We start from the raw sequence: 27,843 nt of genomic DNA on the forward strand, positions 1-27,843 counted from the left end.
ACTTCATTGGAGAGGCGATCAACAATTCGCATGAACAATGACTTGTTCATCCTAAATCGTCGTCGGAATAGAGTTTCAGGATATGTTGGAGTGTCACTGAAATAATCATTCCATAACCGGATATGGCCTTCTTCACGGTTTCTTTCAATAAATTCTCTTTTTTTTTCTTGTCTTCCTTTCTTCTTCGTGATCAGTGCCCAGATTCTCGAATGTTTGATCGAAATATTCATCAATATATGAATCAAAATATTGATCAAACGTTTTATCAAATGAATCATCAAAATTGTTACGTGACGTAGATGCCATGAAAGAGAATGGAGACTGAGAATATCTTTGTTTTTCAAAAAATGAAAGAGAATGTAGATTGAGAATATCTTTGTTTTAGATTCTTGTTTATAAAAGATTGACGAAAGAAAACGTTGAGAATTTATTTGTGATGAGCTTTCTCTCTTGTGTTTATGATGAGAAATGAGAGCAAGGAAACAATAGAGAGGCACAAGTTAGACGTTTGGAGAGAAAAGAGAGGCAATTTATAATAGATGTTTCTGATGCAAAATTATACAACTCCTGTCCATAAACTCGTGACAGAAAACAACAACACACTGCACCCAGTGACACAAAACAACAACAACAGACACTGCACTCGTGAAACAAAACAACAAATAACAGACAATTTTCCACTCTCGTGACACACACAACAAGAACTGTCCCGACACATATCTTGTGACAATCTTCCACGCTTCTACTCGTGACACAAAACAACAACCTGCATCACAACAACAAGAACATTTAATTAAAAACAGAACATAACATTTCAAGCTTAAACAGAACATCACATTTCAAGCTTAAACAGAACATAACATTTCTAACAGAACAAGAACATTTAAAGTTCAAACAGAACAAGAACAGTTAAACTAAAAAAAGTAAAACAGAACAAGAACAACAACAGTTAAACTAAAAAAAGTACAAAGACATTTAGCATAACAAGAACAAGAACGACATTGACCACAACTCATCTACGACCACAACTCATCTATGAGCTTCTTCTTCAGTGTTTCTTCATAATCTGCTAGAGGCTCTGTTTTTCCTATTAGGCTCTCAAGCATTATCATCTTAGACAACCTCTCTTTCGCGGCTATGTCCTTCTCTCTGATCATCCACATTGACTGATACTCATCCAGATTTTTTTCTACTACCACCTTCTTCTTACCACTTGCCTTTGCGACCTTCACACCAGGGGGACGCTTGCTCTACGTTGACTGAAACCCATCCACTTCCTCTTCTTCCTTACCCTTCCTCTTCTTCGAGCTCCCTTTAGCAGTAGCAACATCGCACCACTTCTGGTTGTTGCGTAGTTCTTTCCAAGCGTGTTCCAGATTGAATCTCTTCTTGTGGTTGTTGTAAAAAATTGTATGTGCAAGCTTCAGAACATCGTTCTCGTTCTGGCCGCTAGCTTTCTCCCTAGTAGCAGCTTCATAAGCACCACAGAACTTGCACACAAGTTCGTTTATCCTATGCCATCGCTGCTTGCAATGTTTAGCCTCCCTCTCTTCCCAGCCAGCAACCAGAGGACTTGCTGCAAAAAATGCGGCAATTCTTGTCCAAAAAGCTACAGATTTTTGCTCGTTACCAACCACAGGATCTTTGCTCGTGTTCAACCACGAGCTGATCAGGACAATATCATCATTTGGAGTCCATTTCCGACGTACACTTTTCCTTAAAGCAAGCATTGATCACAGCCAAAGCTGTCCGAGTGGACTGTTATCTAACACAATAAACACACCATTCATTCCTATCTAACCATCACCTAATCTATTTATTACGTAAACATCAATATGCAAACAACAACCAAAGCAATTTATTACTTAACCTAACACTAACAGAGGATTAAATTCATTTAAAACCACCATCAAGGTACAATGCTTTATCAAACTTTAACAGAGGAAAGATTTGGGTGTTACCTGTATGAACAATCTATGGACCTTTGTCTGATGAACCAGTGTGAAGCCTCTTGATCAATTCCATATGTTAACAAAAAAATAACGAAACATATCAAAACTAAGAGCAGGTTTATACACTATCTATGACGATGAACAAAGACCAAAATATACCTAGTTATTAACCGGCACAATCTACCTCAGACAGCCTCTTCATCATTCCACCTAAAGACAAAACAGTGTGAAACAAATCAAAAAAATGACAGGAATGTGTTTATCAAATTGACGATGAAGAAGGAATGAATCTACCAGGATCATGCATCTTGATTAATCCACCTATAGACACAACAAAACAAAAAAACAAAACAATTCAGACGATTTATTTAGAAAGATTCTCGATGAAGAATCTAAGACATGCAAACTTCAAAGATTGAAACTTAAACATATATATTTGCAGTTATACCTTTCGATTCGTCTCAGCCGCAACAGTCACCGCTTTCCGTCGTCTCACAGAACAACCGATGGAGAGAGATGTCGCCGATTTGCTGCGACGAGAAGAACCTCCGAAGGAGAGAGATGTCGCCGATTTTCTTCAACGCGGAGACGCACCGCTAGAGCCGTTGCCGTTTTCTCGTGCAGAGACACCGAGATGAAGAGATTCGCCATTGAATCGCCTTTCGCGATGAGAGAATACAAACATAAACGAGAAAGGAGAAAATGAAAACACGGGTCTCGTGACCCCGAAACCGTGTCTCTCTCCAATAGTTTTTCGACACGTGCACGCTTAGGGCCGTGCTTTCGCGAGCTTAATTAAGGGATGCCCCTTCCTTAAATCTCTTTTTTTCTTTATTTTTAATCCCCCTTTAAGCTAACAAACCCACTTAAGCTACCCCAATAAACCTGCTCTTAGGTTCTGATATTAAGGCACATGTTTTACTTTTAGTTACACCAGAGATTTTGTTCATGCTGAACCTATCTCCCTCGAAATGACAGACTCATATAAATAATACATTTAAAAAATCCTTGATACAGGCTTCCAGTTCCTAACACCCGGAAACAATGACGCTATGTTGTCCTCCACATTTGAAATTAAGTATTACTTTATTATTATAAAATTATCTGGATTTTGATGTTTCAGTTTCTCAGATTTAGTCTCTTTTTCAAGGTGGGTGTAATCAAATGGTCCGAGGATCAACAACACGATCAAGACTTTTCTTACTCTGCTGATCAAGTGTCTTGAAGCAATATCTAAGAGAGTTTATTCATTTTAGATTTATAATGTTGTCTTAAGGAGGTGTACTCTTTATTGATGTACGAAAGCCTACTACCTTTTTGTTTGTTTCTCAATGATATTGGATACGTTAGTTAATGTTGATTTACTCTCCGGCATTTGTTGCAGGGTGATGCATTAGCCCTGGGACGGATCCGGATATCCGGGAAATTTAGGGTATCCGGATTCGGATCCGTGGATTTAATATCCGGATCCGGATTCGGTTTGCACGGATCCAAGATTTTACTATCCGGATTCGGATCCGTGGATTTAATATCCGGATCCGGATTCGGTTTGCACGGATCCAAGATTTTACTATCCGGATTCGGATCCGTGGATTTAATATCCGGATCCGGATTCGGTTTGCACGGATCCAAGATTTTACTATCCGGATTCGGATCCGTGGATTTAATATCCGGATCCGGATTCGGTTTGCACGGATCCAAGATTTTACTATCCGGATTCGGATCCGTGGATTTAATATCCGGATCCGGATTCGGTTTGCACGGATCCAAGATTTTACTATCCGGATTCGGATCCGGGCATCCCGGATATCCTATTTTCGGAGCGGATCCGGAGCGGATCTCGGATAATAAGTCTCAGGCCTATGATGCATGGTTATGCTTACCCTACAAAAAAATGCAGAATGCGACAAGATTTTTGAAAAGAATGAGCCTGAGCAGCTTTGCTTTTGGTGCCAGTACTATTATATGTTTTTTATTCTTTCATTTGCAAGGCTATGTGTGTAGGAAAGAACTTACTTTAAGTGACTATCAATGTTATTGGTTGCTTTCTTGATAATTTTTTAGGGGTTTGGTGATGCTTTTGTTTCATAGTATATATTTTAAATCAGGGTAAGTATATATTTGACTTTATGCCAAACATGAGTCTAAAGTGCATATTTTGGTGGATAGTATAGATGAAATATTTCTATTATGTCAATGCCAATTGAATCAATGTTATCAGCTGTGAATTCAAACTTTTTGGTATTTTCCGTTTCTTCGGATGATATAATAGGTCAAAGTATATGCTTCATTGCTTCCAACGGTGGCAGCTGCCGAATACGCTATTGGATTGCCATTTCTTGATAATTTTCTGAGTCCGAGGGACTATTGTTGTAGAATATTCTAATAACATTCAAGGTTAATCTAAAGTTACAGTAAAAAATCGTTCTAACATGATATATATTTATAAAATAAATTATATTTTCAATAAATGATAGTCTAATAAATCAGAAAAAATAATTAATAAAAATACAGTAACTTTCTCTAAACATACAATAAATTTATTATATATAAGGAAGCCATTATGAAAAAACTATTCTAAAATTTAACGAGTGCATTTTATTTTAGAAAACCTAATAAGTTATGGGGATAATATTGTTTATTTAGTTTTTAAATATAATAATATATAAAATATTCAGTCATATATTTATTTAAAAATTGATAATTAATATTATGTTTTGATTCTGTTTTTTGGAACAAATAATTTCCTATTATAGTGAATTATATATTCATGTTCAATTATTTGAATTAATAATTTTAAAATAAAATATGTAAAAGAAGTAAAAAATACAAGTACACTCAATATGTATAAAATATATAATAATAAATGTTTTGAGTATTAAACCTAACCACAACAATAAGAACTCAAATCTACTTACCATATATAAAAAAGTTGAGCAAACATTTAAGAAAATGTATATCATTTCAATCATGAAAATCATGTCAGGCTAATATAAATTTATAATCTCTAACAAGACTAAGAAAAAGTAAAAAATAAAGAATTTTAGTTATGCGAAGATGATATAAAAATGTGTTCTCATTATAGAAAACATAACACAAAAAGAAAGATAATAACTAAAATAGTATAATGTCATAAAATATATTTGACAAGAAATTAGAAAAAAAAACTGTTAGAAAAATAAACGAACATCAAACGTAGGCATGGATATTCGGATAGGCGTTCGGGTACCCGTTCGGGTTTAGGTCGGGTGCTTCGGATTTTCGGGTTTTCGGATGGAGAAGTACAGAACCCGTTCGGGTTATTTTATACTTCGGATAGGGTTCGGGTTTTTAAGGTTCGGGTTCGGATTATTTCGGGTATAACCGAACTGTGTAACAAATAATAATAAAATTTCTATGTATCCTTGATTTGACCATGTGAGACCAGAAACAATACTATTAAAGTTAAGTGATTAAACAACTTAATATAAGATTTATGATCTTTTTGATTTGTTATTACGTTAAGTAACCCGAGCATGTATTCTTTTTTCTTCTTGTAATTTCTATTTGTATTATCTTGAATAGAAAATGGTAAAAAATCTATCTATTCATAAATCAAAATCAAAGAGACATCAAAATCAAACAGAAATCAAACCTGGATAATCATGAATGTTTGAGCTCATGCCTGTGTAAAGAGCAAAGAGAAAAAAAATCGCAAATCCTACTTGTAATCAAACATAAATTAAAATCGCAAAGTATAGTGATTCTTACATGTAATCGGTCATAAAATGAGTTTGAGTATGTACTGAACATATATGTTGAACAAGGAGAAAATGGAAAGATGAATGGGAATGGAAGATGTAAGTTTAGGGTTAGTAATATATATATATATATATATATATATTCGGGTAATTCGGGTAATTGGTTCGGGTATCGGATATAACCAATTGGGTACGGATATCCGGACTGGTTGAATCCTAAACCCATTCGGGTTTTTTTAACTTCGATTCGGTTTTCGGTTCGGGTTCGGGTTTCGGTTAATATGCCCACACCTAATCAAACGTTAAATAAAATGAATATAATGTCTCTGCAAACTTAAAAAAAATTTAAAAACAAAACTAATTATTATACAGTAAATACAAACCTAAAACATAAACCACAAAATGATATAAATAATAAAAACTTAGATTACAAGTAAAATATATATACAGAGCGGCCTACCTTGGTGATAAATAAAGTAGGTTCAATATATTTGAAATACACCGCGACAAATCTTAAGCGGATTGAATAAAAAATAAAGAGAAAATTATGAGTGTCCTTTTTTTTTTTTTGTCACGAAAAAATTATGAGTGTCCAACACATGGCAATGTAACCGAAAACAAACGAAAAATTAAAGAGAGTTGTGTTTAAAAAGAAAAAAAAAAAAGTTAAAAGAAAAATCTTAACATTGTACGCGTGTCGTGTTTAGAAGTTTAGATAATTCCTAAACTACCCTGAATATTTCTGTTATATGACGGAGGAGCCTTCTTGGCAGTGCAGTCAAGTAGTCAACATCATTCACACCAACAATGGCTTCTTCGATCACATTCTCCTGCCTCTTCCTCTCTCTCCTATCTCTCTCCACCGCTTTATCATCTCTAGATCTCCACCGCCCATCTCTGTCCTCCGGTGACGTCCACGATCTCCTCCCTCGCTACGGATTCCCCAAAGGTCTTCTTCCCGATAACGTCAAATCGTACACTCTCTCCGACGGCGGAGACTTCACAGTCGACTTAAACACTCCCTGCTACGTCAACTTCCCCGGTCAAACCGTGTTCTACGACAAGAAGATCGCCGGGAAGCTCAGCTTCGGATCTGTGAAAGACGTCGAAGGAATCAAAGCTAAAGAATTGTTTATCTGGGCATCGATCACCGCCATGAAATCGGATCCAAGCTCTGGAGATATTGTCTTCTCCGTCGGATTCGTATCCAAGTCTTTGCCGGCGTCTATCTTCAATAATGTTCCCTCTTGCTCCAAAAAACTTAGTCTTGAAGCTTAAATGAATCAACCTGAAGCTGTAAAAAAATCCTCTTTTTTTATATTGATTATGTGATTCATGAGAAAAAAAATACTATCTTTCGAATTTGATTCGAGCTATATATGTAAGACTTGAGATTTACAAATCAAAGTAAACAAAATGTCAATAATGATTGGTAAAACCATTTCAAAGACCATCTTTTTTATACTAACAAAGACCGACTTTAAATGACTGTTAAGACCGGACCGGACATTGAGTTCTTGTCTGACGATGATTCTCTCTCTTTCTGAAACAGTTCAGTTCTTGAGCCAGTAAACAAGAGTTGCTTCCCTTATTTGGTTTCTTCTTAATTTTCTGTTCTGGCTCCAATGTTGAGTTGTTCTTTTTTTTCAGGCATGAATCACGATAATATGGCTTTTCACAGCCCTTCCTGCGACACTCGACCATACATTACTGATAATACTATTGAACTATTCATATTTCGATTTGATTCAAATTATAGACAAAAGATTTGAGAGATTTACAGATCACAGAAAACAAAATACTAACAAGAGCTGCTGCGATTCTCAACATTAGGCTTGAAGCACTTGGCAATGCACAATATGGCTTTTCACAGCTCTCCCTGCGATACTCGACCATATATTACTGAGTATGCTCTTGGACTGTCCTTTCACCGCAATGTTTTCCCATACTCGAGGGTTGTTCTTATCAGGATTCGCTACATCAACCAAACTCATGCTCATGTTGTTCCGTATTATGCAAAGCTTATTGTTCAGCGGGACAAGAGCCGCAGCTTCAAGCGCCCTCGAGTTTCCCAAGTGTACTTTACTGTCCATGAACTTGTTCCATGAATCCGTGGTTTCATCAAACACCCTGAGCTTACACCCGTCCCTACAGTCCAATCCGTAGAGACGACCATTTAGAGAAGTACACGGGTTTCGCCAACCGGTAACCATCCCGTCACTGACCGGCCTCCATGAGTTGGTCTCAGGGTCATAAGCTTCACTCATGACCTGTTGGTGAGACCCAAGACCCTTGAGAAACCACTTCTTATCATAAACCACACCGATAAGAGGCACCATCGCTGTGCTCATATCAGCAACAAAACTCCACCTGTTCTTGTTCGGATCATAAACCTCAGCCGACCGTAGTGTCCTCTGTATCCCTTCGCACTCCCCACCCGCTACATACAAGCAGTTGTTTATGACACATGAACCAAAGAAGTGTCGCTTCCTAAGCATATCAGGCGCCCTGTGCCACTTATTCGTCCTGGCATTATAGAAAATAACCCTCCTCATTGATCCTCTTAGAGGATCTTTACCTCCAAACAAGTAAAGATGACAACCGCTTAGAACAGCGCAACCAAACCCAACAGCTTCTGAATACTCTCTAGGAACAGGAGGAAGCGGCTGGGGATGCTGGGAGACGGGATCAAACGTATTCCAAGAGATCTTCCCATCACGGTCTCTTTTGAAAACATAAACCCATTCCTCAGACATCCCAAGTAGCTTCCTCTGAGAGTAGAAAAAGTTACCAGAAGCAAGCCGGTACCATCTCTTACACACAAGCCTGAGTTTTCTATGCTCTGCACGAGGGACACGGATGAGGCAAGCGACGGCTAGATCGTCAGGGAGGCCAGGGAGAAGCGGAGGCTGGATTCTTGTCCTCTCTCGCTTAGAGTTCTTGCTGCGGCGATGAGCATTGGGGTTGATGTCGGGTTGGATACAAAGCTTTGAGCCAGGAACAAACTTTCTAGCTTCTACAACGGTCTTGAGACCTGAATCTACTCTGCAGTAGCAAGATACGGAATCCACCTGAAAAGATTCCAAATTTCAGAAATCAAAAAGAGTGAAAACATTCTAAAAGGAAAAGCATTCCAAATAAAGCTAGGGTTTCTGAAAACGGAAAGAAATTTAAGTGAATTAAAAGCATAGTCCAGAGATTTCCAGAAATAGAACTCCGCGAGAAATCTAGGAGTAAGAGAGAGAGCTTACCAATGGAGCTTGAAGGCGAAACCCCCTGGAACCATTTGGGGATTGTCGTTGGGAAGATAGATCCATCTTCTTCAAAACCCGAGGCTCATACGACACAGATCCTCGAGAATTGACAAGCTTGTAGGCCGATGAACGAAGAATCCGATGAGAAACCTAACAGTCAAATCTCTGAAGAAGGAGCAAAACGTGAGCAACCTTCCACTTCGCTCTCTCTACACGGTAAATGGGAGTGGTGGGGGGTGGGTCTCTCCGCCTTTTATAACAAGTCACAAGTAAAGCGTAGGTATTTATCAATACTCCATTAATGTACGAGTTTTTCTTTTTAATTATGGTAATTTCAGAATCTAGAGTTTGTGTTATTGAATGCATGATTAAATTTTCTCATTATAGACCCTTGGAAATTAATAGAGCTCGGATAGTGATTAGTCAAAAAGGTGTAAGCTTTGTTATTGTTTTAGTCAACCATGTCTAAGATTAATAATAGGGTAAGTCATAAATCTACTAGTATTTAATTTGTATGTTTTTTTTTTCTCGATGTTTATTTATGCTATTACAAACTATGAGAAATATTACAAGATGATTCTACAGCCGGCAATTCTACCTATCTTATGAGGATTCACGTCTGACTGCATCATCTTGAGCAGTCCTATGAGATCCATGTCTGACGGTACTTCTTGCGCCACGCCGAAGAGCTCTTGTATGATTTTTTCCATAAATCTGCATAATTCGCATTTGTTGGGATTCGAAACACAGACATCCTACTGTAGAAGCATTAATGAACCCCTAGTCATATCAATGGACTAAGAGGGCTTCCACTAAAAAACGTAAAAAAAGTTGTATCTTTTTTTAACAGTGAAAGATTATATTCATTAACTGGAATATTTTACATAGGAACAAACTGGAGATCAAGCCAACAACTGATAACCAAAGCCGACGAGTTAAACATACTCTCGGAATCTTAAGCCTGCGGATAAAGATCAATCCCTGGAAACATAATACATGTCGATTAAAAGCAAAAACCTAAAGATAAAAGCTAGCAAACATAGATGAAGGCACTAATGAAAGCTCCTAAACAACAAAACACCCAAAATCCTATCGGCTCTTTGATGAAGAGAACTTGAGACTGATACCTCCCATAGTAAATACCGCAAGCAGATTTAAGCAAAAAACCAAAGCTTCAATCGGGGAACAGAACAAAGGTTCTATAAAATTCACCCGACATTGACTAAGTCAACATGCGACAAGGAACCGAAGAAGTCTAACATGCGACAAGGTTACGTCAAGGAGAAGCAAGTTAAGGACAAGGCCTCGATCAGACCTCTAGGTTGAAGACAGAGAGCGAATCGTTTCACACCGTCCAAAGTCAGTCTTGAGAAGCAAGACAGAAGAAGGATCGAGACAACATGAAGCCAAAGAGACCATCGATGAGGAGAAGGAACATGCAGAGTCGGAGACTGACCATCACACCGTTGAAAAACCCAGATTCCGAACCTTCATCACGAAGCAAGCTTAAACCAGATCCGATCATGAACAGAATTGGATCTACCGATTATCACTTCTGAAATCGACATGCAATAACACCAAGTAAACACTTATGGAAAACTAGAAATTAAAACCCCGACTCCACCGCTATGGAAGCCGCCGAAGTCGGTAATCAGAAGAAAATGATTGAAGGAAGTCTAGAGAGAAGGAAGAGGTTTATCGAGAGAGAGTGTATGGAATGAATATCTATTTTTTAATTGATCAAAAAAAAGTTGTATCTATCAATATGTTTCTAAATTCAGTAACAAAAAAGATAACAAAAGATATTTTATTATACATTATTCTATTATATATAATCATTTATTAACAGTGTAACTCAAAGTTTTTGAATGCTAGTCGGTGGAAAGAAATAACAATTTCATGCCAATGTTGAAAATATAAAACATTTTGGGAATTTAGTAACTGAAATGCGTACTTCGATCTTTCTAGCTTTATCACATAATTATTTTAATTTTTCTTGGATGGGATTCATATTAATTATTGGACGGAATTTAGTAGTTAAAATATTTAGAAATGGACAAGTAATCAAAACCGTTGTATATAAAAAGAATAATGGCGGAATCTGTCAGGTATTTAAATAGTATAGTTGTTTGGACAACAAATTACGCTAAGCGATGCCTTACGACTGCTATGTTTGCCTGTTTGGAACTGTATATATAGCATCAACCGATTTTTGTATTAAAAACTAATTCAAATACATTAAATTATACGTCAATTGTTCAACCACTTCATCAAGAGAGATTTAAAAGAAGGGGACGCTTTTGTCTTATGGGATGGGAACACTGAATTTTTAGAAAATAATTATAACACAATTTTCTAATACTATCAGATTGTAGAATAAAATACAAAATGACATATGTATCCACATCAGTAATTGAGGTGTATAAAGGATATTTATCGTAATGAATTGAGAGGAAAGAGCAAAACATGCGGTAGAACCGAAGCTTATGTATTGAACGTCGCCCTTTTTCAAGAAGGCACATGAGAGAAAAGAGCCAAACACACGGTAGAAACCGAAGTTTACGTATTGAATATTTAGGTGAACGATAATAATTTGCTAACAAATTATTTTGTAGCTGAAATTAGATATTAATTTTACTTTTATTCAATAGACAAAACTTTTTATAGTTTAAAGATAGATTTTTAACGTTAAAACCTCTCAACTAAGTTTGTTTTGGATAAAAACCCCCAAATAAAGTATTTAACGAAAAAACCCTCAAACTAACTTTATTTAATGAATTAAACCCTACGATGTCATAATTACCATTACTACAGGTAAATCTTTAGTTTAGGGGTTTTTACATTAAATAAACATAGTTGAGGGGTTTCTACATTAAGTAAACATAGTTGAGGGGTTTTACCATTATTTTAAAAAAAAAATCAGAATTTTATAATATTATCTAAAAATTAGTAACTTAAATTTTTAAAATTAGTATTTTAATTTTTTTTTGTAAATATATGAGTTTGATGTGTTTTTAGCATCAACATTATAAATGTATAAATTAAAAATGTAAAACGTCATAAAATATAATAAAAATTATCTAAAGATTTATTATTACATTTTTAACTAAAAGATTAAAAATGTAAAAAACAAGAAAATATAATAAAAAATATATCTTATCTAATAAAAATGTAATAATAAATCTTTAGATAATTTTTATTATATTTTATGACGTTTTACATTTTTAATTTATACATTTATAATGTTGATGCTAAAAACACATCAAACTCATATATTTACAAAAAAAAATTAAAACATTTACAAAAAAAATATATGCTAATTTTAAAAATTTAAGTTACTAATTTTGAGATAATATTATAAAATTTTGATTTTGATTTTGATTTTTTAGATTTTAAATGGTAAAACCCTTCAACTATGTTTACTTAATTTAGAAACCCCTAAACTAAAGATTTACCAGTAGTAATGGTAATTATGATCTGATAGGGTTTAATTCATTAAATAAAGTTAGTTTGAGGATTTTTTCGTTAAATACTTAGTTTAGGGGTTTTTACCCAAAAAAAACTTAGTTGAAGAGTTTTAACGTTAAAATTTTTTTAAAGATCAGCATGTTTTTATATATACTAGATATTATTATGTGCATGCAAACAGAGACACAAACATAGGGACGAGATATCATTGATCATATATAGAACAAAAGTTTTGAAATGTTAGTATGGTTAACCTAACAAAAAAAAAACAATGTCAGTAAAGATTTGAAATTTATCCAGACAGAAAGAAATAAAATGATGAGTTTCAAGATACAAGCATGCATGTCAATGGACCAATGATGGCAACTGGAAACAGTTAAAGAGATGATTTTTCAACCCCACTTTAATTATACTTTTATACGAATGCATAAAAGTAAAGTTGACTATATTTCATAAACATAATGGTTGTTAGTAGTTATGATAAATAAAAATGTCCATCTTTTTTTTTTTTTAACACTTATTGAAATAAGGTATTACAAATACATAGTATCGATCAGATAGAATTTTTCAAAAGGATCAGCCAGAATCTAAACATTACAAACCAACCTTATGATCAAACAAAGAGATGTCTTAACCAACCAGGATATCCAGCAGCAATGTAAGATTGATAGCGATCCTCTTTGATGACACTATCAGCAATCAGAGAAGCTCCTCTGATATCTGAGCGCTTCAAAGATTGAACACGCCAGAACAAAAAATTATGAAGCTGAATGCAGATATTTTGAGAGTAGAACTTGAGTGATGGCCAAGCAGATGGTTTAGTAACTGCCGCAACTAGATCTTTATCATCACTTGCAAAAATAATTGAACCGAAGTGAAGGTTTTTGAGACTATCGATTGCCCATAACCAACTTTCCATAGAAGCATCCATACGACTGTAAATAGCTGAGAAGGATCTTCTACCATGTAACAAAACATTTCCATCGCTGTCTCTAAGAACCCATGAAGCTCCACTTTCATTTTTGGAACTGCTCCAAGCAGAACCAATATCGCATTTGATCCAACCCGAAGGCGGAGGTTTCCAACCAAACATTATTTTCTTCTTCCGATCGAGGTCAATGGCTTTTTCCTCTTTTTCAATTGTCTTGATCAGGAACCAGTGATTTGCTTCTTCATACACTTTCTCAAGGAAATCTGGAGCTTTGGTTACGCAACCTTCAAAGAAATGAGAATTTCTGTTCTTCCAGATATTCCAAATGATCCAAGGACCCGCTCTACTGATATTCAAAGGGATGGAGGGGATATCCTTTGCTTTCAGAACATAGAAAATGTTCGAATATATAGAGGAAACAGAGAAGTCCGAGTGAGGCCGAGGAAAGTTACAAATGGCCCAAAATTGTCTAGCCAAAGTGCAAGTGAACAACACATGATTTATGGACTCTCCTTCCATACCACAGATCTGACATCTAGAATCAATCTTCATACCTCTACTCAAAAGGTTATCAGTCACCGGAAGAGCTCCACTAACCGCTTTCCACAGAAACATTTTAATCTTCGGAGCTGTGTCCAGCGACCATATGTAATCTTTGATACCATTGAGAGAAGGAAGTACTGTTGCTGTAGCATACGCTTCCTTGTTGGCACTTTTTTCTGCAAACCAATAACCTGAACGGACCGAATATTCTCCTGATCTTGTGTGGTTCCAGCAATAAAAATCTTCTGAATTGATCACCGGTTTGATCTTGGAAATGATAGCAATGTCTTGTGGGTAAAAGAGATCATTTAACTTAGGTATATTCCACAGATGAGAGTTTGGAATCAAAAGATCTTTTACTTTGAGATTCAGATCAACCAAGCTATTCTTCATTAAGGGCATGCGCATTCTATCACCATCTGCAAGCCAAGGAGTGGACCACACATGAATAGATTCACCATTACCAACCATATGTCTTAGACCTTTGATCAAAAGATCTCTACCATGGAGGATACTTCGCCAAGCTTATGAAGGTCTTTTACCAAGCTTAGCTGAGAGAAAATCACCATTGGGGAAGTATCTGCTCTTCAAGAAGGTTCCAAACAGAGAAGACTGTTCATGGAGAATCCTCCAAGCTTGCTTGGCTAACAAGGCTTGATTGAAGGTTTCAATATCTTTAAATCCCATCCCTCCAAGGCGCTTAGGGACACAAAGTTTATCCCAACTTAGCCAATGGATCTTCCCTTTGTCTTCAGTAGATCTCCACCTAAAAGCCGCCATAGCGGAAGTTAAATTATTACAAGTTGTTTTGGGCAGTTTAAAACAACTCATAGCATAAATAGGCATAGCCATGGCCACTGATTTTAATATCACTTCTTTTCCAGCTTGAGAAAGGAACCTTGTGTACCATCCAGACATTCTCCCTTTCATCTTCTCTTGAATGTAAGCCAGCATCTTTACTTTAGATCCACTGAAGCATTCAGGAAGACCAAGATAGGTGCCTGCACCTCCTTCTGCAAAGATCCCAAGCGAGTTCTGAATACTCAGCTTCAGATCTTGATCTACCTTCTTCCCAAAAGTCAAGGATGATTTGTTCAGATTGATTACTTGACCAGTAGCTTCAGCATATTTCTGTAGAACCTCTTTAAAGACCTGACACTGAAGCATATCAGCTCTAAAAAGAAACAGACTGTCGTCTGCAAAAAACAGATGATGAACTGCTGGACCATTTGGGGAGAATTGTATCCCATTAATCAAACCTTCTGAAGCTTTTTGAATAAGAATATAGGAGAGTCCTTCCGCACAGAGAAAAAAGATAAAGGGTGATAAGGGATCACCTTGTCGCAGACCACGTTCAGGGGAGATATAACCATGGGATTGGCCGTTGATGAGGACCGAGTACTTAACTGTGGAAACGCAAGCCATTATCCAATTGACCCAAGTTCTGTGAAAACCTAATGAGTTGAGAAGAGCCTGAAGGTAGTTCCACTCCACTCTATCAAAGGCTTTTGACATATCAGTTTTTGCTGCCATGAAGTTTTTAGACTGTGAACTGCTTCGTGAGCTAGGATGATGTTGCCTGAAATAAGACGTCTGGAGACAAAGGCTAACTGATTAGAAGAAACAGTATCAGGGAGAATGCTTTGAAGTCTAGAAGCCAAAATTTTCGAAATCGTCTTGTACATCACTGTGCACAAGCTGATTGGCCTCAAGTCCGTCATCAGGGTAGCATTTGGTTTCTTAGGGATGAGACAGAGTTGAGTATAGTTCCATTCAGCTGGCATGATGCCTGAATCGAAGAAATGGATGACTTCTTTTGTTAGTTGATCTCCTACTATGCTCCAATAATTCTGGAAGAAAAAACCAGTCATTCCATCAACTCTTGGTGCACTTCCAGCTTTAATAGAAAACACAGCATTCTTCACTTCTTCTGGTGTGACCTTTTTAATTAGACAGTGATTCATCCTTTCTGATATCTTAGATGGAAAACCTCTGAGAATTTCAGAATAGTCTTCAGAGTTAGAAGATTTGAAAAGGTCCTGGAAGTAGTTAATAGCCACTTGAGCTTTAGAGGCTTCAGAACGATGTGCAACTCCATTAAGATCAATTAACTTAACCACTTCATTTTTTGCTCTCGCAGCTTTAACCGCAGCATGGAAAACCTTTGTATTACCATCCCCATGAATGATCCAATCATCCTTGCTTTTCTGTTTCCAGTAGTTTTCCTCATCTCTATAAGCTTTTAAGAGATCACATCTGATGAGATTAATACGGGTAGAGCAAGGATCCATAGCTGATTGTTCCACTTCCAGTTCATCATGAAGTTTTGTTATCCTTTCCTTTGAGTTGGCTTGATTATTTTTTTTCCATTTACTGAGAGCCTTTCTGCAGAAACTCAAACGGATTGAGACATAAACATCTTGATCATGACGTCTTTGATTCCAAGCCTGATGAATAGCTTCTTGTACAAGAGGTTTATGAAGCATTCGCCTATCAAACTTGAAAGAACCTCTATAAGAATCTTGAAATGCAGTTAGCTTTATCAGAACAGGTCTATGATCAGATCCTCTTTTGGCAAGGAAGGCTTGATTAGCAGAGGGAAAATATTTGAACCAATCAGAATTTCCAAACGCTCTATCAAGCTTGCTTTGAATCCATAATGTTTGTCTTCTCCCTCCCCAAGTATAGCTGTTCCCTGTACTTGGCAATTCAGTCATTCCGCAGGCATGAAGCATATCTGAGAAGGGTTGAAAAGATGCATCGCTTCTTCTAGGACCACCAATCTTTTCTTCATTGTTTAGGATCTCGTTAAAATCCCCGACCATGCACCAGGAACTTCTTCTATTTACACCCAAGCGCATCAACCTCTCCCAAACCACATGTCTATATTTAATGTTTGGGTTACCATAAATACACGAGAGAAAATACTGCTTATCGCCCATCTTAATATTAACATCCAAAAGATTTTTATCATAGTACAGAAGATCCACATCAACACTGTTTTTCCAAAATAAAGCTAACCCCCCCCCCCCCCCCCCATGTGTCAATCTTTGACAAATATAGCATCTCTTTTGAACTTTCTCATAGTAGAAATACACTGTGTGTTAATTACCTCCACGAAGGTTGATAGTTCGGAGTTTGCTTAGAGGTTTTGAGACATCAAGGATGATTTTTGACCCGGACAAAATCATGCCTCTGAGATTTCGTTGGGTCGAAAGTGACAGTATCCACATGTCCAATAAGTTCTCCAATTGTAGTGATCGCAGCTTCAGTGTAGTGATTCACCGGAATGTTCTTGATTTGAACCCAGATCGGGACGTGTTGAAGATAATCAGGTGGGGGGTTTTCCATCCATCGATCAATCGCGAGACCCCATTCATTATATGTTTGCATGCCTTTTTCCAGAACTTCTTCTAGATCATATGCATGGTTGAAGATGAACTGGAATCTTTCATCAGTGAGAGCAACACCTCTAACCCTGTTTTGTTTCTGCCATTTCCTTGGCATATCAAGGATCAGACTAGCCATATTTTGGTGAGAAGGGTTGAGAAGACGACCGATGAGACTGTTTGCATTCCTCTTAAAAGAGTAGAATTGAGGAAGATCGGGCATATCAAAAGGAACATCTTCATCGTCTTTAATCGATAAAGCCAACATCGCCTTGTCCATTTCAGATGACATAGTGAGAAGCACAAGGATAAAGGTTCTTAGAAAAAAGATCTTGATGAGATAAACACAGTGTTTTAAGGAAAGGAATTTTGATTTGATCTGAAACCTCTTCCTAATTTTACTTTCACAAGTCGTGGCTTGTCCAATCAATTCTTTGACAAATGACATCCCACTAAACCCTCAAGAAAACAAACTAATTTGGTATGCCATACACTTTCCTTTTTTGTCCTTATAACATGCATTCTTCAAAAAAAAGTAAACAACAAAAACATTGGGGTAAAAATCAATGATAGCATTTCATAGAATTGTATTAAGAATCAAACTATGCCTTGGTGAATTTATACCAACTTATATGATGTATGTCAGATACACATGGATCTATATCTTTTTGTATACAAAGTTATGTACAACTGTCTTCAGGATTTGAACACTCACAAGTGAGAGTTTGCGAGAAGAGAAGAGAAGACAAAGCATTGTCTCTCTTGAAGCGTTAAGACCCATCCTTTAAGGGCTTAAACGCAGCCAAAACAAGGGCTAATTTGCACACAAGAAAACTTAAAGTCCCCACCACCACTCTCTCTTTTGGGGTGATTGCAAATGCAGTGAGAAATCTTCTCCATTGTAACCCTCTAACGGCTCAAATCGACAACCAGAATATTGAGTCTTTCACTGCAGATTTGATTGGAGTTTTTGGATCATGAAGATCCTGGTTGCAATTCAGCAACTGATCTCTTACGAGCGGCAAGTAGAGAAATCCAAATGTTCCACTGGAGAAAGAAAGAGATTGAACTTCCAAGAAGAATGACGATTATACCACAGAGAAGCAGAGAGAGAGAGAGAGACAGAGAGAGTTTCATGTTTATGTACCTTTGTCAAATAGAAGTTTCTTTTAGTTAATCAAAATGTGGTCTTTCACAACAGGTTTATAATCTGCAAGTGTGCTTTCTTATTATATATGATGATGCTAATGGCTCAGAAGCTAGAATCAACAAACTCATAGAAGGTATTATTACCAGACCGGAACACTCTTCTCTTGCTGACAATGAATCAAATAAATGATTAATGGTAACCATATATAGCGGCCAAATTCTTGACATACACACTTATCATAGCTGGGTTCGTTCCTTTAAAACGTTACCCTTATGCAACTTTCCTGGCATTTCGACCATATCCTATAGTATCATATTAGCTTTAGCTGCTGGTTACGTAGATAAGCTCTCTCACATAGAATCATCAGAATCTTCTGATTCACTTCTCTCCGGGTCAGCTTCGGTTGCATTATTATTATTATTGTTAGTATTAGTCCCTGTCTCAGGAGCAGCTTCAGGCTTCTCAGCAGGTGAAGAAGAAGAAGACACTTTCTTGTTTGCATTATTATCACTAGTATTCTCGTTCGCAACTGTTTCCTCTTGTTGCTCATTTGCCTACACACACACACACACACCAAAAAAGTTGAGGTATAAAATGGACCTGACTCACAACTTAATATCAATTTAACCAATAATCAGACTTAAACAAACTAACGTTTCCCATTGTTCCGCCACTCAAGATGTTCAGCAAGTCTCTCTCAACGCGCTGTACAAGCTCCGGCTGCAACATTTTTGACAATAAAGGTTACGTCAAAAGAAGAAACTATCAACGGATTCCAAAACAGCTACATGCATCATCAAGATTCAATCATAACTTTCAAACTAGAATCTACACTACACCCGTTCTTTCTTTCTTTATGTTTTTGTTCTCTCTCAGAAATACAACCCATTGGGGTTTACCACGGATTAACAGAGCTTTTCTTCTTAATGTAACAAGTAATGGCGAACATCTTGATAATATAGAACAAATGCAGGTTTACATTAAGGTCAGGCTCTCGACGGAATCTTCTCTTGCGAGCCTCCTTCATTGGAGGAGTTAAACCATGTCTGTATTCAACTGAATTAGGCGCGGGATCACCCGGATCCCTAACCATTATCATCTGTGCCAAACGAAAGCACTCATTATATGGCTTTTTAAGTCAAACACAAATACATATAGCAGTTGTTTTGAATCATCATTAAGTGAAGTAAATTTGATTTTTTACCTGACCAATATCAGCAGTTTTGACTAGTGCAGAATCATCATAAGTTTTAAAGGACTCCACAACAGCAGGAAGATCCAGGAGAGAAGCCGGGAACTCTTCGTTTCCAATTACAAACGTCCCGCTTCTCCCATCCTCTGCCAACACACAAAACCCAAAGACAATGTTAGACGAATTCTAATCCTAAAACCAGAGATTCCAAGAACGATGCCACAAGAATGTCTTTCTGACAATAATACTGAACTTTACCCAAACAAATCACAATATCAAGTTCCTCTAGGAGACACTGTTAAGATACCCTTTTAAAACAGATTCAAGAAGGAATGTCTTTTGAATGTTACAACAGATTCAAACATTCAAGAAACTTATATCAGCCAACATTCAAGAAGGTATCAAATATCAATCCGTGAATACGATCCAGAGATAGTTTTCCAAGAATTTATTGAAAAAGGATGAAAACTCAAATTGGAGAGGAACCAAACCTGAAAAGCACAAATCTAAAGGGATGTCGTCGGAAGTAGAAGCCTCGTCGCTCAGGAGCCGATCGATTCGCTCTGAAACAGAGGGTGGAACCCTAAGTATGAACTGTTCCTCCATTCTAAAGGTAAGAAGTGCTTTTGGCTTTGACGGAAAAGAGAATCTACTAAATCACAAAAGGATATTATTAACTCTGTTATGTAAGAAATCGGGAAATCAGAAGTTCTGAAGAGAGAGAGAGAGACATGTGAAACCACTATGGGGAACTAAGCTACACGCTAGTCGGCCGGCAATTCCGAACCTAAAAAATTACCGAAAAATCGGGGAATACTCGGGAATTACGCGGAATCTAGTTTTAAATACAATTGTTGTAATATGTTTTAGGGCAAATCTCCAAAATAGCACATTTCTAAGTTTATATCACAAAAATAGCACTCAAAAACTAAAATGACCAAAATAGCACATTTCTAAGTTTATATCACAAAAATAGCACTCAAAAACTAAAATGACCAAAATAGCACATTTCTAAGTTTATATCACAAAAATAGCACTCAAAAACTAAAATGACCAAAATAGCACATTTCTAAGTTTATATCACAAAAATAGCACTCAAAAACTAAAATGACCAAAATAGCACATTTCTAAGTTTATATCACAAAAATAGCACTCAAAAACTAAAATGACCAAAATAGCACATTTCTAAGTTTATATCACAAAAATAGCACTCAAAAACTAAAATGACCAAAATAGCACATTTCTAAGTTTATCCTTTAAAAATTTTTATTTTTTTATTTTTCAAAATTTGAAATCTTATCCCTAAACCTCATTTCTCAACTCTAAACCCTAAACTCTAAACTCTAAACCCTAAACCCTAAACTCTAAACCCTAAATCCTAAACCTCACCCTTTAACTCTAAACCCTAAGTTTGTGACTTTTAATAAAACATTAAGTGCTATTTTTGTGACTTTTGATCTTGAGTGCTAGTTTGGGAACAAAAACTTGATTTAGTGCTATTTTTGTCTTTTTCTCTATGTTTTATTCACAGCTATTTTAGGAAAACCAAAATCTATATTATTAAAAAGAAAGACAGATGGAGAAGATAAATCATTTTTAATAGAACAAAATAAATAATTGAGTTTTGTTTGATTAAATTATTTATCTAATAAAATATTATTTATTGTAATATGCATAACAAAAGAGTTAAGTTGTTAGAACATGTAAGCAAAAGTCTAACGAATAAATCTGTTATTCTCAGAAAAGAGAAAAATATTGTTATCACTAAAAAGAAGGAAAAAAACAGGAAGAAAGAAGAAAAACGAGATGTTGGGTTTCAAACCTTTTTATAAGATGAAGGCACTAGGAGCAGGTTACAAACCACTAGACTAAAGTATACTTAAACCAAATTGGCGCCCCTAAAATATTTAATATCGGTGGCGCCTAAAACCCGTAAAGCTCAGGTTTTAGGCGCGGATCAACGCTGATCAACGCGGATCAACGCGGATCAACGTCTACCTACACCGATTTGGGTATGTTTGCTGCGGTCAACCTCCGAACAACACTTAAGTGGCTAGACAGCCGCGTTTTTGAATAAGGTGTGAAACCAACAGTCTAGAAAAAAAATACTCTTTTGGCAAAATTTCCTTTTATTAATTTACTATTTCACCCTATAAGTTTCAGTTTTTTATTTTCTGACCCAAATTGCACCAATATGCTTTTTAATTTATTGCTTTATATTCCTCTAAATATTGATAATAACTTTATGAACCTAAATTAGACTTTAGGAAACTTTTAAAAGGAATTTTTTTATAACATCCTAGTTTTATTGATATCAAATTAATGTAACATATTACATGAATCAGAAATTAAATCATACATGTTGTTAAGAAGAACTTTTAACAGAGATACATGGCCGGTTCAACACTTTTATGGGCCTTAGGGCAAAAAAAAAAAAATTTTACTCTCTAAAATTTATATACATATAATATTTAAAATATTTTTAAAATTTAATCAGTAATATTTTGTATATTTTGTAATGAAAATAAAACTATATACATATCAAATAATTTTGAGCCCTTTTCAATTTTATTTATTATTTATTATATATAAAAATATAGATTTATATAAAAAATGGACCCTTTAATTATTATTATACAGGGGGACACGGGCTTGGACCCGGGAACTCTTCGTTTCCAATTACAAACGTCCCGCTTCTCCCATCCTCTGCCAACACACAAAACCCAAAGACAATGTTAGACGAATTCTAATCCTAAAACCAGAGATTCCAAGAACGATGCCACAAGAATGTCTTTCTGACAATAATACTGAACTTTACCCAAACAAATCACAATATCAAGTTCCTCTAGGAGACACTGTTAAGATACCCTTTTAAAACAGATTCAAGAAGGAATGTCTTTTGAATGTTACAACAGATTCAAACATTCAAGAAACTTATATCAGCCAACATTCAAGAAGGTATCAAATATCAATCCGTGAATACGATCCAGAGATAGTTTTCCAAGAATTTATTGAAAAAGGATGAAAACTCAAATTGGAGAGGAACCAAACCTGAAAAGCACAAATCTAAAGGGATGTCGTCGGAAGTAGAAGCCTCGTCGCTCAGGAGCCGATCGATTCGCTCTGAAACAGAGGGTGGAACCCTAAGTATGAACTGTTCCTCCATTCTAAAGGTAAGAAGTGCTTTTGGCTTTGACGGAAAAGAGAATCTACTAAATCACAAAAGGATATTATTAACTCTGTTATGTAAGAAATCGGGAAATCAGAAGTTCTGAAGAGAGAGAGAGAGACATGTGAAACCACTATGGGGAACTAAGCTACACGCTAGTCGGCCGGCAATTCCGAACCTAAAAAATTACCGAAAAATCGGGGAATACTCGGGAATTACGCGGAATCTAGTTTTAAATACAATTGTTGTAATATGTTTTAGGGCAAATCTCCAAAATAGCACATTTCTAAGTTTATATCACAAAAATAGCACTCAAAAACTAAAATGACCAAAATAGCACATTTCTAAGTTTATATCACAAAAATAGCACTCAAAAACTAAAATGACCAAAATAGCACATTTCTAAGTTTATATCACAAAAATAGCACTCAAAAACTAAAATGACCAAAATAGCACATTTCTAAGTTTATATCACAAAAATAGCACTCAAAAACTAAAATGACCAAAATAGCACATTTCTAAGTTTATATCACAAAAATAGCACTCAAAAACTAAAATGACCAAAATAGCACATTTCTAAGTTTATATCACAAAAATAGCACTCAAAAACTAAAATGACCAAAATAGCACATTTCTAAGTTTATCCTTTAAAAATTTTTATTTTTTTATTTTTCAAAATTTGAAATCTTATCCCTAAACCTCATTTCTCAACTCTAAACCCTAAACTCTAAACTCTAAACCCTAAACCCTAAACTCTAAACCCTAAATCCTAAACCTCACCCTTTAACTCTAAACCCTAAGTTTGTGACTTTTAATAAAACATTAAGTGCTATTTTTGTGACTTTTGATCTTGAGTGCTAGTTTGATTCATAGGATAGACTAATTCGCTAGTTTTATTCCACTTTAAGATCTTTCTTTTGGTTCTCAATTCTTGTGAGTACATGTATTTTTCTCTAAGAAGATCATTGGATGCGATTCATCTATTACATCGCAATTCGTTCCAAACACTCACATCGAAGGAGATAACATATTTTTTGCAACAATCCATGGGATTGAAATTCTTTTGCTTTGAAACCAATAAAGCTATCTATTCTCTTATATTGCCTCGTCAATATAAATGGGTGATACTCGGATTCCAAATTCGCTGATCAAAACACAACATAATTATATGGAAATTATGCTCCATTCCTTCCATCGGTTGGAATTGTTTAAAGCCATTGTGATCTAAAGGACACAGAGATACGCAGATAAATGCGAACAGAGGGGATCGAACCGTATTCACCAAAAATAAACATTCCCGAAGGGTGAAATACGCTCAAGCCCAATCCTAATTGTAACTTTTTGTAGATTTCTAAAAAAATTCAAAACAAAAACGGATGAGAAAATCATGAATATTGCTATCATAATTGAAGCTTTCCGATGAAGAAAACCACAAGCAATTTGGATTGATGAAAGGAACTGTTTTTAGGTATTTCCCCCAAACACTGAAGAGAATTTGATGAAGACATCAATGGTGATTTGTTACGAAATGAACAAAAAATAGACAAAAAATAAAAACAACTAACGGCCTAAGCCGCCGAAAACTGATTTAGATGTGGTGAGTTGCAGGGAATGAAAAGTCGCACTCAGGCCATCTCCAACATTGACACCAAAACATCAAATTTAGTGTAATTTCATCTTCAACAAGACACCAAAGTTAACACCATCCCACCAAATTTGGTGTAATTCATCATACCAAATCTTTAAAATGCAAATTTTATCATGGAGGTGCTCTAATGGCCTTTAATAAACCAGAGAAAGCATGAAATAATGTAACACGTTGAAAAGCTTCAAGTTCTTTGGGTGATGTTTTTTTGTTTGCTATTTATTTCGTCAAGATTTTCAAGTTTATTCCTTCTCCGAGGTATTAATCATTTTCTTATTATTGTGTTAAGTTCCACTCTTTTTTTTCCTGAAACATTCTATCATATTTAGTAGCATATTGAATATCCTATGTGATAAGAACTTAACAATTTCAGAATTCACAAGTTTCTATACGGCTGAAGGTCAGCTCGTGTACCATTACATGGCACTTAAGTTAAATCGGATTAGCTCTTCCTTGACCGGTAAAAAGGCTTTTTGTTTCTTCGAACAAGAGTTTGGACCCGAACAGAGCCGATCCATCTCTCAAGTTAGCTATGGAGATCCGAAATGAACTGAGGAGAATACAAGCATTTGCATGAGTGAATACCCAACGTATAGCACTTAGCCAAGTTCATTCTCAAATAAATGGTTTCACATTTAAAAGTCTAATGTAAATGGTGACTACTTGATTGTGTATAGAATCTTACACATTGATGTTAGTTGATTAAGATTCAGTTCAGCGCATTCATATCTTCCTTGAACTTAACCATTGCAGCTCCTGGCAACGTAACCATGACTTGAACCCTTTAATCATTAAGTTCATATTAATGATAGCTTTCCTGTATGCTTCTTTTATGAGCTTCAATCTGTTGGAGAAGTATGTGAAAGAGTGGATCCTACATGAAAAATATGCATGAGCTGAGCTCAGAGCCTATGTACTCCCCCTGAGCAGCAACCATCATGAACTAAGAAATGATTTTGTCTGGTACATTAATAGTGTTGGGAAAATTTACCGGATAATGTTTAAGATAGCCTTTGTATATTAAGACTAGAGCTTTGTATTTGGAGACCTTTCTAAAACATGTTTCTCTTTATTTGTTTTTCTTTTACTTGATTCTTGATGATTATTACAAGTGAACTAAGCACTCATATTTATACTAAGGTAACTGCTAGCTATTTCTAGAAATTCTCTTGATCTTATCTACATCTTCTACGCACTTCTTCGTCTTGGACTTCTTGGGTTAAGGTTTGATTGTGCTTTGATTAATCTTGGGATAGTGAAGAAAACCCAACAAATAGTTTATTCGACTCACTTCATTATAATCATTATATATCTAACAATTTCTTATAGTGAGAACTCTAATAGGTATTTTTACAAAAAAAAAAGGGAACTCAAATAGGTAAAGATGAGGAATTGGATTATAACTAAGACTTAATTAGTTTTTGTTATTTCTATTTGACATATATTTTAGATAGTAAAAACAATAAAGTTTAATTTAAATAGCTTCAAAGTCATAAATTATTTTATTTTTTAATGCTGTAAAATATACATATATATGTACTCAAATAAAATAATATATAAACTTAAATTTTATTTAAATTTTATGCAAAAAACCCGGGTGTAGCCCGGAAAAGTTTCTAGTTCTTATAACAATTTGACAGTCTGTTACTACTATTTTATAGGCAATGTTTTAGAGTGACATTTAAATACGAGGAAAAAATCATTTTTAGAAACAATTACAGATATTTTTCAATTCTTTAATTACCGATTTTTTTCAATTATTTAAAAGGTTCATATTTTGTGATTCAAGCAATTAAAGACAAAAAACGTCATAACCACTTCGACCAAACATAATTAATAGTAAATGTGCTAGAGTGACAGTCTTGGTTAACTATGTTAAAAAAAAAGAATTTACTAACTCAACAAAGCAATGATGCCACAAAGTTAAAATATTATTTTAAAAAAAAAATAGATAGTTAAAATACTAAGTAATATAAACAGTAAATGCAATATTATTTATCAGACACAATATAAGATTTTGTTTAATATAAAAAGTTTCTACAATAATTTAAAGTGTCACTGTAGTTAATGGTAACTGTTTTTATATTAATTTAAAAGGTGTATATGTTAAAGGGTGCTAATAAAGGATTTCAGTTTTAAAAAGCAATGATAAAAAAATACCCTTTAAAAAACTTGTGTTTTTTTCAATCATATAATTATTAAAAACAATTAATAATAAAATATTATGTATTTTCAACCCTGTAACTATTGAAAATGGTTGAGGAAAAATGTTTAGATATGTTTATTTTAATTAAATTTGAGATTGTGTATTTCAGTAATTCAACAAATCGTATTATACCGAGAAGAAAATCTGTTTAAAATAATATGAATTAGTTTATTTGAGATTTTGTATATATTTTTTATATAACTCTCTCTAACTTAAGCCTAGGCATTTACTCGAATCCAAAAAAATTGATCGGATCCGGGTCCAAGGAAATGTATATATTGGGTATTTTTTTGGACCTATATATCTTGGTTTAGTTTGGATCCTACCCAGGATTCGGTCGGGTACCCAAAGTACATGAAGTATTTTGAGTATATTAGGTACATTTGAGTATTTCAGATATGTTTTTGGTATTATAGATATTCATTTTTTTTTTTTGGGTTTGAGTTTTCAGTTATACTTTCATGTTTCAGGTAAAATTCCAAATTAAAAAAAAAGATATTTTGAATATTCAGATATAAGTTTGGCTATTTTCAGTATTTTTGGGTTATATCTCGAAAAGCATTTTAGATCTTTTTCGGGTATTTTAATATATTTTGAGTATTTGGTAGATTTTCTAATACTTTTCAAGTTTCAGATCACTCTGTAACTTTTCAGGTATTTCTAATCTTTTTTCAGACTTAAAATATCTGAACAGACCTAGGCCTGCTATGTACCCAAATATTACATGTATTTAATAGGGGTTTTTGCCAAAACTAACCCACAACTTGATTTTAATCCCAAACCTATACCCAAACTTGAATCAAATGCAAAACTAACCTAAAAGCCTAGTGAAATTACAGCTCAACCCCTTGTGACCAAACAAAAAAACAGAAGCCATTTTTACGAATATAGCCCCAGTAAATCGTCTGAGTCGTCTGAGATGTTGGAAGTCGTCTGGACGACTGAAGTGTAAGTCGTCTGGTACCAGTTTATTTTAAAAATAATTTATAAATCTTGTAAAAAAATATTTTGATGCGTGAAAAATAAAAATCAAGTAATTATAAACAGTTTTAAGTGATATAAATTAAGATATGATAAAATTGATTTGTTTTGAAGATAGATGAGTGGAAGTAGTGAATCATGAAATACTTTGGTTTAGGAGTTTGGCAAACATATGTTGTAGTATTGTATGTATTGTTAGGGTTAGATTTTGGAAAACTAAAAT

General features: G+C 35.1%; 4 protein-coding genes across 4 annotated transcripts; 1 reads left to right on the top strand and 3 right to left on the bottom strand.

Moving 5' to 3' along the window:
* Nucleotides 1-6,430: 6,430 nt before the first annotated feature.
* Nucleotides 6,431-7,121, top strand: LOC106300786. Its single transcript, XM_013737008.1, has one exon. It carries the CDS (start codon nucleotides 6,500-6,502, stop codon nucleotides 6,968-6,970), a length of 471 nt encoding a protein of 156 aa, XP_013592462.1. The 5' UTR covers nucleotides 6,431-6,499; the 3' UTR covers nucleotides 6,971-7,121.
* Nucleotides 7,122-7,422: 301 nt separating this feature from the next.
* LOC106300785 (F-box/kelch-repeat protein At1g55270) lies at nucleotides 7,423-9,204 on the bottom strand. The gene is made up of 2 exons (XM_013737007.1): nucleotides 8,944-9,204; nucleotides 7,423-8,763 (listed from the first exon to the last, which is right to left on the bottom strand). Exons 1-2 carry the CDS (start codon nucleotides 9,007-9,009, stop codon nucleotides 7,522-7,524), a joined length of 1,308 nt encoding a protein of 435 aa, XP_013592461.1. The 5' UTR covers nucleotides 9,010-9,204; the 3' UTR covers nucleotides 7,423-7,521.
* Nucleotides 9,205-17,047: 7,843 nt separating this feature from the next.
* LOC106297548 lies at nucleotides 17,048-17,557 on the bottom strand. The gene has a single exon (XM_013733767.1). It carries the CDS (start codon nucleotides 17,555-17,557, stop codon nucleotides 17,048-17,050), a length of 510 nt encoding a protein of 169 aa, XP_013589221.1.
* A 917-nt stretch (nucleotides 17,558-18,474) lies between these two features.
* LOC106298740 (transcription initiation factor TFIID subunit 7-like) lies at nucleotides 18,475-20,350 on the bottom strand. The gene is made up of 5 exons (XM_013734887.1): nucleotides 20,111-20,350; nucleotides 19,632-19,765; nucleotides 19,407-19,526; nucleotides 19,082-19,147; nucleotides 18,475-18,981 (listed from the first exon to the last, which is right to left on the bottom strand). Exons 1-5 carry the CDS (start codon nucleotides 20,223-20,225, stop codon nucleotides 18,778-18,780), a joined length of 639 nt encoding a protein of 212 aa, XP_013590341.1. The 5' UTR covers nucleotides 20,226-20,350; the 3' UTR covers nucleotides 18,475-18,777.
* Between the last annotated feature and the right edge of the window lie 7,493 nt (nucleotides 20,351-27,843).

Source organism: Brassica oleracea, chromosome C6, assembly GCF_000695525.1.
Source record: "Brassica oleracea var. oleracea cultivar TO1000 chromosome C6, BOL, whole genome shotgun sequence".
NCBI classification, from domain to species: domain Eukaryota; kingdom Viridiplantae; phylum Streptophyta; class Magnoliopsida; order Brassicales; family Brassicaceae; genus Brassica; species Brassica oleracea.